This window comes from Chionomys nivalis, chromosome 14, assembly GCF_950005125.1.
Source record: "Chionomys nivalis chromosome 14, mChiNiv1.1, whole genome shotgun sequence".
Classification (NCBI taxonomy): domain Eukaryota; kingdom Metazoa; phylum Chordata; class Mammalia; order Rodentia; family Cricetidae; genus Chionomys; species Chionomys nivalis.
Window position 1 is genome coordinate 51479901 of NC_080099.1, and position 16296 is coordinate 51496196.

General features: G+C 41.1%; 1 protein-coding gene across 1 annotated transcript in view; it reads right to left on the reverse strand.

Annotated features, from left to right (window-relative positions):
- Pik3c3 (phosphatidylinositol 3-kinase catalytic subunit type 3) overlaps nt 1-12576 on the reverse strand; it is an 84555-nt gene extending 71979 nt beyond the window's left edge. Inside the window, exons 1-4 of the mRNA XM_057788901.1 lie at nt 12432-12576; nt 10044-10232; nt 7411-7554; nt 4274-4403 (exon numbers count right to left, since the gene is read on the reverse strand). Coding sequence (XP_057644884.1) covers nt 4274-4403; nt 7411-7554; nt 10044-10232; nt 12432-12499 — 531 coding nt within the window. The 5' untranslated portion in view covers nt 12500-12576. The remainder of the gene's footprint in view (nt 1-4273; nt 4404-7410; nt 7555-10043; nt 10233-12431) is intronic.
- Between the last annotated feature and the right edge of the window lie 3720 nt (nt 12577-16296).

The window sequence follows — 16296 nt, forward strand, 5'->3', positions numbered from 1 at the left end:
CTCTACACTCAAGTTAAGACGTCATTACTTTACTCTTTCAGCTCTAGTGCCTTTCTTTTTTCTTCTTTTCCTTTTTGTTTTGTCCATTTCTTTGATTGAAACAGGGTCTCACCATGTAGCTCTGGTTAACCCAGAACTTACTATATAGACCAGGCTGGCCTTGAACTCACAGATCTGTCTCCCTGTCTCCCAAGTGCTGGTATTAAAGTCATGTTCTGCTGTTCCTGGTCTAATACTTTTCTCAAGCCTGGAATAAATGGATATGAATAAATACTGACAAAAAATTTTATTCCTTGCCCTAACGTATGAAAAGTGTCAGTGGCAGACAAGGCAGACAATCAGACAAACTAAGGCTGTTTCACAGATTTCTGCTATCTAAAGATGTATCTCTGAAATAAACAAAAATGAGTCTCATATAAAAATCCAACTTAAACTATGAAATAATTTGTAAGTAAGACATACCACAACCATATATAAACTTCGTCTGAACAACTAACACTTGAAGGAACTATGAGAGAACACACGTGCATGTCAGAGTCCACCTAGGCATATATATTTAATTCTTAGCTATCAAAGAAGTTCCATCTAAGTTTTTCTATATTCTTGAATAATGAACTCTCATCCACAATTCTTCAATTTTACTTTTAAACATTCCCCATAAGTCTCATTAATCAGGAAGACTAGTATTTGACATATAAAAGTTCCATTTAGTTAAACTTCTCACAGATTAATCTAGTTTTAAAAGCACGTTACTATTTTCCTCTCGGGCAGAAACTATAGCTGTAAAGACAGAGAATTGATTTCTCAGAACATCAATCAATAACGTTTTAGGGCTCAATATCACACTGGCATCAACAGAGTCTACTCAGGGCCACTAGTTTTAAGACAAGTCCAAAGGCTTTAACAATATTGGAGAACTGTGAGCAAACCAATGAATTATGGAAAAGATTCCACTCAGCAAAATGAGGAAAAAAGTGACAAAATCCCCCAAACCCTGGCTGTAACACTAAACAGTGGCGATAAGTAATCAAATCAAACAAGCTGTTCATAAAAGGTATGTTATTTAGAACAAAAATCATTCTTTTTTTTTTTTTTTTTTTTTGGTTTTTCGAGACAGGGTTTCTCTGTGGCTTTGGAGCCTGTCCTGGAACTAGCTCTTGTAGACCAGGCTGGTCTCGAACTCACAGAGATTCACCTGCCTCTGCCTCCCAAGTGCTGGGATTAAAGGCGTGCGCCACCACTGCCCGGCTCAACAAAAATCATTCTTTATGAACTTCATACAAAATATTTTCTGTAACGTTACTGGCACCACTGAACAAGCCTGACAGCCTTGAATAATCTCAGCAATTGCCTTAGTTACTTTTCCACACTGTCCTCAAACACAACGAATACGGCAACTTAGACAAGAAAGCACTTAACAGAGGGCTTACAGTTTCAGAGGACTGGAGCTCATGATGGTGGAGCATAAGCCACGGCTACAGAATAGCTGAGAGCTTATATTTTGATCTGCAAGGAGTTAAAGAGAGCTAACTAGGAATGGTGTGGGCTTCTGGAATCTCTAAACCTGCCCCAATGACAGACACACTTCCTCCAACAAGGCCACACACTTCCTACCCATTCTCAAACTGTTCCACCAACTGGGGACCAAGTATTCAAACACATGATTATGGGGGCCATTCTTACTCAAATCACAACATTAATTATCATAATTCTATTTTTTAAATTATTGTCACTTTAAAAACATCTAAAGGGATAAATGAAACAAGATGAGACACTTTCACCAACCCAAATGTAATGGCCAGGAGTGTGCTTTTCCCATTTGTAGAGTAATGAGTTTCTCTATGAACTCTAATTAGTCAATAATTCCTTCTCTGTAAGATAAACATTTAAAAAGCAGAAGCTGTGCTTGCTCGTTGGGATTAAAATCCACTACCACAGTCAAAATATGTGAACAGGGGCGTCACTGCTTCAAGGCAGAGAGTATCTGCAGTGCACTCAATACTGCGTGCTGTCAAGTCCCAACTGTTTTCCCGTTAGGACCAACTCCCTAAAAGTACAATGGGTTCTTCTCGGTGTCTATGCTCTCCTTAAGAATGTGTGTATTCTTTCAAAAAAATAGCTGTACTTCATTAAGTCTTTTCACTTGTTAGACAGTTCACACTTAGAGCTATCATTCTTCTATTGTATTTTCTCTTAATGATTTAGATTATAATTGAGCAGCTTGATCGAAGGCAGAATGCCTTCCATTCAGTTTTTACAAACTACCATATAAATGATGTGAACAGGATGTGCAGTGCAGTCCTACAGTTAATTGCAGACATCACTTAAGAAAAAGAGTACTCCCCCCCATAATCTGCAACCCCATCTAGGCAGCATACAGAAGGGTAGCTTGTTTGTCCTGTTTCTGTTGTCCCCTGGCTCCTGCTGCAGTAAGCCTGAGATCCAGACCCTGACCCAGATGTGGCTCTGTGAAGTCCATGGTTCCCCTCTTCACTGCTGGCGTGAACAGTTCCCCATCCCCCCAATATCCCCGCACAGACCATGAAACGTTTTCATCTGCTTGTACTTTCTTTGCCTCCTCTAAATCAAACTGTCAGAGAGGAAAGCACATCGCAAAGGCATCACGTGGTGCTGCTAAATGAGGGAGGGGGAAGCGAGCTTCTGCACTAACCTTTCACGTCCAAAGACACAGGCTCAACATAAATCAGACATGGGAGACCAGGGGTCACATCTAAAGCCCCTGGAGGACATGCCTCCTATCAAAATTCTTAGAGTATGACAAGCTGAAAAATAGAGATGAAGGGAACAGTGGACACACTGGCCCATCATTACCAAGAAGCTGGTCCAGACCGTGAAAGTCAACAGACAGCCTTGAAGTCTGATCTCTTACTATGTTCACAAATCAGCTGAAACAGAAGCAAGCATTAACTATAAAAGTTTAAAGATGGAAAAGAGGAAAATGAGCAGGATGTAGGGTGCTGCATATTTTAATACATATTTTTTTCCTATTCCCTATTAAAACTCTAGGATATCCAAATTATTAAAAAGAAAAAAAAATGAAGCCAGGCAGTGGTGGGGCATGCCTTTAAACCCAGCACTTGGGACGCAGAGGCAGGCGGATCTCTCTCAGTTGGAGGCCAGCCTGGTCTACAGAGCTAGTGCCAGGACAGGCTCCAAAACTACAGAGAAACCCTGTCTTGAAAAACCAAACAAATGATACCTAACCTGAGCACTATACAAGACTACTTCTTTTTCTCATATACATTTTTCCTCAAAGGAAAACTAGAAAGATTTATAAAACAGTCTAAATCATTATAGAGATTTATTCCATTAAAATTACAAAAAAAGGACTGTTTAAAATAAAACAGACTTAGATAGTTAATCATATTATAGTTAGAATTTCACTCCATAGTTAAGCAAAAGTCAGAATAAAAGCATTATTCCAGGTCGGAGTTGCCAATGCTTGCTTAGTAAATACCATTTTTTCATGGGCTACTTAATGGCTGGTCTTCATTTCACAGTCCCCAGTATCCTTTGGTAGCCAGACTGAAACTGTGTTCTTGTGACCCTTAAAAACCGAATCTTTCAAATTTTAGTAGCCCACAGAGTACATACATGATGATTCTAATAAAATATCTATGTGTAAATCATGGAGAGTAACCAAATCCAAGTTCGCTGCTGATAAACTCTTAGAGACGGCAGACCATAGAGAGGCTTGTGAACTGTCTTACACCCCCAGGAAGAACACGGGAGGACCTGGAAAGGAGCAGCTGAAATGCGTTTTTACTCATCTGGAGAAAGAAAGGAGCTGAAGACTATTCCAGGAGGCGCACTCAGTAGGGAGCTCTGATAGCCTTTTCACCTCAAACAGCAATGTAGGAAGGAGACATAATAATGGAAATACGGGAGACCTGCACTTCCAAATCTCATGCACGTCTAGAAAAACCACCATACAGTACGTGATTTCACGCATGCAGAAGTCCACAGACAGAAAGTGAATCAGCAGCCATCAGGAAGTAAGGGAGGATGGACTAGGGGGTGACTGCTGAGTACATGGAGCTTTTAGGGGTGAAAATGTCCTCAAGTCACACAGCGAGGAGGATCACACAAGGATATGGAGCATATGCCTTTCAAGAGCGAAGGCTCATGAATCATATCTCAAAACTGTTACTAACATTTACTTTAAACCAAGACGACAACTGACAGGATCCACAATAAAAAGGCACACGAATCCACACCAGTCAGAGTCGCCTCGTCTCAGAAGCCCGGGTACCTTAGCGAGGCGGCTCATCTGATCTTCGGAGAGCGTGCTGCTTGTTCTGCCGGGAGTTCTTGTGGGTTCAGAGCCATCTGCCTCCACGTTAGGCCACACCTTTAAATCATGCATTCCTTGGCGAAACATGCTGTAGGGAAAGGAGTTCAGAGAACAAGTAAACCGAGGCAGCTCGTCATAAAGAAATGGTCAAGCTTGTGCAGCTCCAAGGCCCCCATGGTTCGTGCAGCACTGAGCTAAGCTACTAAAAACCGTAAATCTCTACTCAAACTACTCTTTCTCCCTTAGATAATCAGAAATGGGAGACGTATATAGAAATGGTCTAAATCCAATGCATATGTTACCAGTGTGGAGGGAACTCCTTCCTGAGCAGACTTAAGCAAATGTGCACCTTTCTTATATGGCTCCAGTGGCAAACCAAGGTAAAATCCAGAGCATACGTGAGCGGTTACTTACAAGAACTTAAGTGACCATAAGGCAGCCAGACATGGGTCTGTCTCATCCCAGAACAGACTTCCGCATGGTCACACGAATGCAGCCCGCTTCAGTTAGCCTTCCACAGTCTACATTAGACCCCCTTATACAATGAGGCCACATAAGTCAGGACAGAAATGCATACAAATAAACGGCTGGAAGATGCGTGAGGAGACAATGTGAACCCCAGGTGAGGGTCCCGTGACTCTCCCTACACCCTCCTCCTACGAAGAGTGGCAAGTCAACATGGTCAATCAACGGTGATCCCTCTCTGGAAGGATTCGTAGTTGTTATAAGGAAAATGGTGTCAGCTATGCATGGAGGCCAGGACTCAACAAGCACTTCAGCAGACATCTTAAAAGAGCAGACACCAACTTTCCAGCCAATAGAACAACATCACATTTACAGGATGGAAATGAAACTAAGTGACATAATTTTTCTGTAAGCCTGCCTGGGTTTGGTAACTGTGCCATCTATGACATGCATGGCTGTGACCATGAATAAATAATGTTCATTCCTTAGTATACATCTTCTCATTAATAAAAATATTATATTACAGATTTTCTTGTTATTACAAAAACACATAAACACAGCCTCTTATACAGTTAAATTTCTCTTTTCATCTCAAACAGATCAGATAGTTGAGGCAGGGGGATCACAGATTCTAGAGTAACACAGACAGAATGAGAACTTGTCTGAAATGAAACAAAACGCAGCACAACCTTGAAGCAGGCCCTGAGGAACTGGCTGCAGTGACGTATCTAAAGCACTACTAAAGGGAGGACCCTCACGTACACCTTCAGAAAGAGCACGTGGCAGCCCTTCCTGCTCTCTACTGCTCCGCTCCTCAGCAAATACTCTGGCTGAATTTAACTAGAAACAAAAAGCCACACTTTGCAGGAAGAAAGTTGGTTTACTAAATGATTTAGGCACCTTGGGACAGATCTAGAAAAGAGTTTAAAATGGGGAGTTTTTGAGGGGAATGCTAAATGTTGGTAACAAAGCGATCACACCACTTTCTTTGGACACTAATGGAAACTTGTCTAAAACTACACTGTTCCCACCCCCCAACCTCCCAGTGGTGAGGCAGAGGATGCGCACAGCCTTACATCCATTTGGGAAATCAAACCAAACGAACAAGACAGGGGACCAGCACAGCAGGCCCTTCTTCGGCTCCATCGGAGGCCCAGTACCAGCTGTCAATGCGGCTAGAGCTGGCAGGGCCAGGCCACTGTAGCAGCCACTGCCGGGACCGCAGAATTCACACACACCTGCACATCGCCTACACTTTGCCTGCGCTTCTACCAATCCAAGTAATAACCAATCTGCTCTGAAGCTACTCAGAAGTCTCTAAAGTTAGATGCTCAAGTTAGAGGCAGTTGGCTTTGGCGGAACTACTGCACAAGATCAGTCTTTAATTATTTATTAGCACTCACTAAGAATTTCCCTTTACTGACTCGCACAGACAAAACAGATGCTGGCAGAGCACCAGCTGGCAGTCACAGGGCCACCTTCCATTGGAAGCTTCAAGGGCCACTTTACTAAGTACATACTAGGGTCCTTTGGAGAAAGAGGCCACTGGAGACATTTTATTGCCAAAGAAACATCTGAGAAAACTATGGCCCAAAGCAGTGATGCTCTAAAATCGCACAACTGTGGCACAGGGCATGGACAAACAGCATGAACAGGTTTCTTAAGACTTAATCTTAACTCATGGTAAGTGAACAAACTGAACTCCTAGTTATTACCACTAACTTTATAGAGAATTTTACGATTTAATTTGCCTTTCAGGCACATGTTCCACTTCCTCTGGATGGGAGGCACCTGTCTCAACAACGCGACCAAAAAAAGGAAGTCTTGCTGTGTGAACAACTGTATTTTAAAAATGGACAAAAGATAGCATTAAATTAATTTACAGAAAATTGTCAAAACCTTTTAAGATAATTCTTATTTATTGATGTCTAAATTAATGTTTTTAAACTTTAAGGACCAAAACTAAGGCATATGGCAAGAGCCAGACATTTAAAGTCCCTAGCATTTTCCACTGAAAGGCACGACATCTTCAGTGTTCAGATCTGGACCCGAAGCTCTCACTCCCAATGACTTTAGTCTAATAGAAATGGTCCTCGCATTCACTCAACAACAGTAGAGCAGTACAAATTGTGTCTTGGTTCATTTAGCTGCTGGGATAGTTACTTCTGATTGACAAATATGTAGGGTGTAGAACCTCCTAAGAGACAAATTTGGGGGCATACTTGTGAGGCTGTGTCTAGATGGGGTTAATTCAGGTATTCCAGACTACATGAACAGAGGGAAAGTAAACTGATCCTCGGCTTTCATCTCTGTTTCTGACAGCAGATGCAATGGGACCAGCTGCCTCACACTCCTGCAGCCACGCCTTCTCCACCCATGATGCACTGACCCTCGAACTTGGGAACCCTCGGGTTGCTTCTGTCGGCAACTGTGTCCCTGATAAAGCAGTGAGAAGAGTAACGAATACAGCGCATCCCGTAGGAAATGCATTCATTTCAGACCTTCTCTCGGAAGGCTGGAAGGCCTATGTACCTAACTGGTTTTCACAGAGAAAACCAGACTGCGTAAACAATCAAAGTTCTCTAGGAAAGAAAAACGGCCCTTTGTGGACTAGTGGGCAGAACGCTTACCCATATTTTCCAAAGAGCGACACAGTTGTTCCTCCCACTGGCACAGCTTTTCCTGGTCCATACACGTCCCATATAGTCAAGGCCACTTGGGCATTCCTGGGCAGGTCAGGGTATTTCACAGGGAGTTTTAGCCATTCATTCCAACTATGGACACAAAGTCAACAGAATAAACATGTATCTTTCTTTCAAATTAGCCCATTAAAAAAATGGTTCACTCAGAAAAGAAAGCTCCAAAAAGATTAGGTTTATATGCTAAAAAAAATAATGTGAATAATTAAAATCACCTCAATTTTGCTTGTTCAAATATAAACACAGGAATTTTGAATATAGCTCCTGAAATAAGTATATCAAGACATTTAATCAGAACACTCAAACTGAGCACTGTATATCAAGACATTTAATCAGGACACTCAAGCTGAATAGTGTGACATACGCCTACTGTCTCAGAATTTAGCGTGAGGCAGGACTGTTAGTTCAAGGCCAATCTAGAGAGATTCACGAGTTTGTCTGAGTCCAGCCCACACTTTAAAATGATAACCCCCCCCCCAAAAAAATCTAACAGAAAGCCGGGTGGCAGTGGTACACACCTTTAATCCCAGTGGTACACGCCTTTAATCCCAGTCCTACAGGGATTTTAAAACAGGAGGAGACAGCTCTCAGACACAGTCTGTTTCTAAAATTCCTAAAGGCAGGATCACCATTTCAGATTAAAGTCAATATAAGAGCTGCTTTGCTTGTCTGCTGGCTGCTTTGCTTATCCTGTCTTCAGGTTAAATCCAAATCCTCTTGCTGAATTTTAATCAACCGTGCATTATATTTATTCACATTTCCGTTTTGGTGGGTTGGGCAAAAAATTCAAATACTAATAGCAGACTTCATAAAATCTGTTTTTCCCCAATTTCAGTCTATTTTTTTTTAAATGTCAACTCTCTTATTACATACCCAAAATATTTTCTCAGTCCATTTTCTACAGTTGTTTTAGATCTTTTACTGATCTATGTTTTTTTGTTTTTTTTTTTTAAATTTTACAACCTTGCAAACATATAATAGCAAAACAATGAATGAAAGAGCTAGCAAATGAGAGGAGGCAAAGTTGGTTTTGCTCTAAGTTATTTTGGGCAGTGCGAGGAATAGAGAATAAAATTTTTCCATAACAAAAAGGAAAAAGTAGTATTAACCAAAGAAAATGACATTCTACATTCAAATATATTTTAAATTGCAGAATTCTGGTCCATTGTTTTAGATGTAATGATGGTACTATAACAATGTTTCTGTTCTTGTGTTTTGTTTTGTTTTTTTTTTGAGTCAGACTGGCCTCAAATTCACAGAGATCCATCTGCTAAAGCCCCCTGAGTGCTGGGATTAAAGATATGCATCATCTTGCCTGGGCATATTATTTTCTATATATTTATATAGTTGAAATCTTCCAGAATAAAATGTATTAAGTATGTGTGTGTTGTGTGGATAAAAATATTTATACATATTTGACACCAAAATGAACACTAGAGAATTTATACTACTGAAATAGTTGATTAGGATGTAGTCTGACCAGCAATGTTCAAGCTTCCTCGCTCTGAAAGCCTTTCCCAGGTTCCGGTACAGCAACAGAGTCATGTGGCTGTGCACGTGGCCATGCCATGTCGTCCACGGCACTCTGAGCATAGATAACTTTTATGGGCACACACTTGGGGCTGGAGAGACAACTCTGTGGTCAAGAATAATCATTGTGCTTACAGATGATCTGGGTTCAGTTCCCAGTACCCATGTGGTAGCTCACAGCTATCTTAACTACAGTTCCAGGGGACTGAACACTCTTTTCATGGTATAAATACATATATACAGGCAAAACCCTTTACACACACACTAAAAAAAAGTACCAAGTACCTATGCATCTGTCATTCCACGTGACTGCAGAATAAATCTGACTGAACACTAGAAATGCCCCCTTGAAGTCTATGAGATAATAAGCATCAGGAGATTAAAGATCCACAATACTATTCAGAAAAACAAGAGTTTTCTGTTATCTTATGCTGGCCCTCCGTGCCAACAATGAACTGCTAGTATAACATGCAAATACATAAATAAACTACAAACTTAAAACTAAAGTTTCATTTGGAAAACAAAGACTATAAATCTTACCTGAACCTATGATATAAGATCTACTTCTAAAGATCTAAACAACAAGATGGCCATTTCCAACTATCTAAAGCATTTGTATTAAAGGCCACGGAACAGCAGAGAGTCCAGACATGGTTGTACTCTGATTCATGTTGTAAAAGAGTAAAATGCTTACTTTCCAAAATGTCAACATACTAAATACAAACATCAAGCAATTACATACCAACACAACCATCTTTCCATGCTCTCAATAGTCTAAAAGAGTAAAATGCTTACTTTCCAAAATGTCAACATACTAAATACAAACATCAAGCAATTACATACCAACACAACCATCTTTCCATGCTCTCAATAGTCTAACTGATATTTATAGTTTCACAGGTACACAGGTAAGCAACTCCTTAGTAATCCCTGCTACACTGTCTCCACTTAGAACATTATGAAGGCTATGGAAACAGTATACAATCTTTCACATGGCAAATAAAAACAGAGCAGCAGCAAATAGAACAACTTACTTCCATCTTGTACTAAATGCCTTGTAGGATGTTCTGACTGGTAAGGCCAGAGGTTTCCCTTCAGCAAAAACTTGACAAGTCACATACAGGTCAGAGCATGTCTCTTGGTAGAGCCCAGAGAACTTTAGCATCGGATCTTCGAGGACAGCTTTGTAGCTCTTCTGCTCTCTCTTCCCTTCCAAACTTCCTCTGGAAGCAGAAACAGATTGTTTCACATGGGCAGTTTAAAGTACACAGGGGTATATAAAAAGATAAGAAGTTTATGTCTGCTAAAGTAACTATAAACTATCTAATGACAACTTCCTATTTCTAAAGTAACATCACTTTTATAAATGGTAAGGAACTCTGAAAATCCTAACATTGCGAGGCTTATTCTAACTTCCTGAAAAGATTTCTCTTCTTGGGGCTTCATTTTAAACCTTGTCACCTAATCTTTTTATTATTATTTATTTATTTATTTATTTTATTTATTTATTTATTTATTTATTTATTTATTTTTGATTTTCGAGACAGGGTTTCTCCATAGCTTTTTTTTTGGTTCCTGTCCTGGAACTAGCTCTTGTAGACCAGGCTGGCCTCGAACTCACAGAGATCCGCCTGCCTCTGCCTCCCGAGTGCTGAGATTAAGGGCGTGCACCACCACCGCCCGGCGTTGTCACCTAATCTTAATCCAGGCTTTAGGATTAATTTCACTGATTCTAGCACCTGGAAGCAGAGATAGGGACATCTCTGAGTTCAAAGCCAACCTGGTCTACAAAGGAAGTTCCTGGACAGCCAGGACTGCACAGAGAAACCCTGTCTCAAAACCAAACAAGCAAAGCAAAACAAAACTTTACTGATTTCAAATTGACAACTTATTTACCCCACCTTTAAGCAAACATTTAATTTATAGGCAGAGATACTAGAAACATAAGAAAATATACACAATGCACTACTGCAAGAAACTGTTAAGCCCACATATGCTAGCGTGTACTTTTAATTCCAGCACTCAGGAGGCAGAAGTAGGCAGATCTACATAGTGTGGTCTAGGTCAGTCAGAGACACATAGCGAGAATCTGTCTTCAAACTTACTTTTACCTGGGCATTATTTTTATTCTCTTTTCCATACTATGTACTCATACTATCTCACCACTTCAAAATACAAAAAAACCTCAGTGTTAGCCGGGCGGTGGTGGCGCACACCTTTAATCCCAGCACTCAGGAGGCAGAGGCAGGCAGATCTCTGTGAGTTCGAGACCAGCCTGGTCTACAAGAGCTAGTTCCAGGACAGGCTCCAAAACCACAGAGAAACCCTGTCTCGAAAAACAAAAAAAAAAAAAAAAAAAAAAAAAAACCCTCAGTGTTGTAAGCCATACTGGATACGCTACGCATGGACACTATTAAGGAAGCAGAAGCGCATGTCTTGGATATCAATATTACATTTGTCATCTCACTAGGAAACTGATGTGTGCTTTTAAAAGCACACCCATTCTCATTTTATAAATGAAGTAGAAATTCAGAAATCATACTCATTACCCAAGATGGCAAAGTTAATAGCTGAGATAAGAGCCAGAGCAAAGAGTCCAAAGCCAACCGTCTTCCCATCATAAGAGAAACTGACATGGCCGCTCTGTCTTTTAGACAGATGTCTGCAATAAGCCTAACAACTGACATGTAAGAGATAGGAACAAAAGAGGTAAACAACAGCATGTACAATTTGTTCCCTCCACGCAGGAATCTGAAGTCTTCACCCTCAAGAAGGCCCTCACCAGGCACAGACCTCACATTTCTCTACCTATCCTCAAGAAATGGCACAGGGCAAAGTTCTGACAATATATAAACGACACAGTAAAACTGTTCATTCCCGGAGAGGTGAGTTTCCCTACTTATCCAAATGTTTCTACTGTGCTGAAGTTACCTTCTCTAGGGACTCTTCTTTCCCAACAGGGTTCTCATTTCAAGATGTCATGCTCTTGACCTGTGTTTTAAAACTGCTGCCCCAAGATTTTATTTAAAGACTCGACTCCCTCTCAGCGTCTCTACCTTTAAAAATGCAAACTGTCCAAAGGTTCAATCTATGTCTCTATCATCTCGCATGTAGTTAAAACTGCACCCATATTCTCATTTATCCCATCTTCAAGATTTCCGAATGCCCCATTCCATCTTTCAGCCCTGCTCTAAAGGAAACATCTGCTCCCTCCCTCTTTCTTAGATGGGGAGAGTTGTTTCCTACGGTTTGATTTCTTCCTGCGTAAAATTAGACTGCAGTACTCCGGCAAAAGCTGAAAAAGCAAACTGCTCCGTGCCCCTCTAGGGATGCGCCGGTTACTGCCGGTTTCCTCCTAGGACCAGTCCCTCTCCCGGGCTGTTGCCCGCCCCTCACCGCCCTCACGCCCCCGGGACTCTCACATCTTCAGCTGCACGTTGATGTCCAGGTCACAGCTGTAGATGTAGTGGAACTTCTCTGCCTCCCCCATGGCCAGCACGGAGAGCAGAAGCCACAGAGACAGCCAGGGACGCGAAAGACTCCAGAAAGAAGCCGCCGGTGCCTCAAAACACGGAGACTTCCTGTCCCGCCCCTCCGCAAATAACCTAGCAATCCCTGTCCCCAACGCAATACAAGCGACGGAAGAACCCCGCGGCGGGCTGCAGTACGCATGTGCAAGAGGAGCCTGTCATCTTGCTTAAGGGCAAGTGGGAGGCCAGGAAGCGTGGCTTATGTGGTTACATACCAGTCTTCCTGTTTTGACGAAACTTTTTTTTCTTACTTGAGTCAGAAGAGATATTCGGCTCAAAAATAATGTAGTAACATTCACCTGGTTCAAACCAAATAGAGAAGATGCACAAAACTATTTTGATTAATTTATATTCCAGTTTCTATTACAAAAAAGATTTAATTATTAATTGGGCTGTTTCCAGCCATAGGTTGTTTTGTTTGCTTAGTTGAGTTTTCTTGTTGTTGTTGTTTTTGTTTTGGTGTGTGTGTGTGTGTGTGTGTGTGTGTGTGGTGAAGACAACCAAAAGTACTAGACAAAGGCTGAAAACATCTGGGTTTCATTTTGACAGTCTCAATATTTGTGCTTCATTGCTTTGTATTGGATATATTCTGATCTAATTAGCAGTTCAGGACCAAATTCTACAACTATAGCCTAGAAACCGCCAATAATAATTGGAACCGAGTTTCTGAACCTTCTGCATTCCTGTAACTTATTCTAGTAGTATTTAATACACTCTAACACTTTGGTCTTCGTTAACAATTATATTTAAAAATTCATTGAGGGCCCAGAGGTGGTGGCACATGCCTTTAATTCCAGCACTTGGGAGGCAGAGGCAAGGAGGATCTCTGTGAGTTCAAGGCCAGCCTAGTCTACAAGAGCTAATTCCAGGATAGGCTCCAAAAAACTACAGAGAAACCCTGTCTTGAAAAACAAAAACAAAACAACAACAAAAAAAAAGTCTTTGAAATAGTTTGCTAGATACTTCTGTTTTCTGTACCCTCTGGGTGTAATATGTATAAGCTTAAAATAGAGGCCTGAGTCTCAGTAGTTTACCCTTAGGCAATACCTGGTTGCAGGAAAGACCACAAACTGAGATTACCCAGGCACCACCCAGGAACAGACCATTCAAAGGTAATTCCTAACATTCCAACTCTTGTAGATAGGTTCACCTGCCAGTCAATCTGGGGTCCTGAAACTTAGAAATTCCTGACCTCCACCTTTACTACTATAAAAACCCAACTCTAACTGAGCTTGGGGCTCTCAGATCATTCCAATATGTTGGACACATGGAGAGTTTAAATTTGCGAACTTTTGTAGAATAAGGTTCTTTGCTTTGACCTAAGAGACTGGATCTCCTTCTTGGTTTTGGGGGAACTTTGCAGTTCTGGGCATAACATAATATACTACTGATTTTAATAATTCCTATTTATTTCTACAGGGTTCATCGAAAAGTCTACTGTTCTGGATGTCTCTCAAATTTTACACACACACACACACACACACCATGAATACATGCACGGCACTCACATGTGTTGTTGTGTCAGAAACAGTGCTGGTACAAGCACACCAAGTGGAGTGGAGGCAAGAAGATCACTCTCTGGGAAGCTGGTTTTCTCCTTCTGCTTGTGAGTTCTGGGGATCAGAGCTCAAGTTGTCAGTCCTAGTAGAAAATGCCTTTACCTAGAAAAACGTATAGCCATCCGCCTGGATAGGGGAAATAGACAAGATTGCCGGGCAAAAGCTGGGAACTTGTGGGTGAAGTGGCATGGGGCTAAGAGGAAATGGGGTGAGAAACGTGAGAAGGGGAGGATAGGGGGAGCGTGGGGGAATAGGATGGTTGGGATATAGGAAGGGTGGATACGGAAGCAGAGAAATATATATCCTAATTAAAGGAGCCATCTTAGGTTTGGCAAGAGACTTGACTCTAGAGGGGCTCGCAGGTGTCCAGGGAGATGTCGCCAGCTAGTACCTTGGGCAACTGAGGAGAGGGAACCTGAAATGGCCCCATCCTATAGCCATACTGATGAATATCTTGCATATCACCTTAGAACCTTCTTCTGGCGGTGGATCGAGATAGAGACAGAGACCCAATTTGGAGCAACGGACTGAGCTCTTAAGGTCCAAATGAGGAGCAGAAGGAGGGAGAACATGAGCAAGGAAATCAGGACCACGAGGCGTGTACCCACCCACTGTGACAGTGGAACTGATTTATTGGGAGCCCACCAAGGCCAGCTGGACTGGGACTGAATAAGCATGGGTTGAAACTGGACTCTCTGAACATGGCGGACAATGAAGGCTGATGAGAAGCCAAGGACAATGGCACTAGGTTTCGATCCTAATACATGAACTGGCTTTGTGGGAGCTTAGCCTGTTTGGATGCTCACCTTCCTGGACCTAGATAGAAGTGGGAGGACCTTGGACTTCCCGCAGGGCAGGGAATTTGGACTGCTTTTCAGTACCTAGAGGGAGGAGGAATAGAGTGGGGGGAGGGGGAGAGGAGTGGGGGGAGGGGGAGAGGAGTGGGAGGAGGGGGAGGGGGAAAGGAGTGGGAGGAGGGGGGCGATGTGTGGGAGGAGGGGGAGGGAAATGGGAAACGGGGAGGAGGCAGAAATTTTAATTAAAAAAAATAAAATAAAAAAAGACAAAAAAAAGAAAGTAAGTGCCTTTACCTACTGAGTCTTCTTGCTGGCCATGTATATTTATTTCTAGGTACCACATTTTGAGACAATAACACCAAAGTAATCACAAATACAAGTTATTTAGAATTTTGAGTGGTCAAATAATAAAAGACCAAATAAATTTTGAGGGGAATGAGGCTGTTCAGATTAGAAGAGGGAAAAATGGTAAATGCATGGTATTGTTCCCAATGTAAATTCTAAAAGTTAGTCTTTGGTGAAATAAAGACCACATGTATATTATCAAAGATCATGATGGCTATCCTTCTATATAATTGAATATTTAAACAAACAAACAAACACAAATTTGAGTTGTGTCTACATATAACTATCACCAAATAGAGCATAGAGAAATTATGTTTTCAACAATAAAATAAGGAATTTATAAACATCAGAGCTCTGCAACAGTAAACAAATTATGGCAAGTACTCCGTTTTTTACATACTTTGGGCAGACACTGTGAAACTGGATGTAAATCAAGTTTTCGAAACATTAGTAATTTTTTGGAAACTGTGTGCACGTGTCTGTGTGAGGTTCTGTCATGTATATACGGTGCCTATAGAGGCTGGACCCTGTAGCTGGAGTTACACAATGTTATGAAGGACCCCATGAGCATCTGGGAACTGAACTCAGGTCCTCTAGAAAGAGCAACAAATGCTTTTAACCATTGGACCACCTCTCTGTGAAATCCTGACATGTGAAAGTAATTAAATTGTCTGGTTCTAGAGTGTAAATTGATTTGGGAATAATTCAATTTAACTTATAAATTTAAGCATATTATATATATATATAAAACATATATATTACCAAATAACTGTATGAATTAAATATATACACTTTGAATAGGAATTTAATAAATTAGAATTTTTTTGTTGGAACTGTACAGTATCCAAAACTAACTTCTTCCTGAACTAGCTTTTTGAAATTTAGCAAATCTATACTGTATTAACAGGGCAAATTCACTTTTCTATCCTCTCTTTTCTATCTAGAACAACATGCCATATTTGGTAGTTCAACTATCATGACATTATTTGACTTTAACTTGGCTCCAAAATATCTTTATATTTTACTCTAACTCTATCCTGCCACTAGCTTATAACA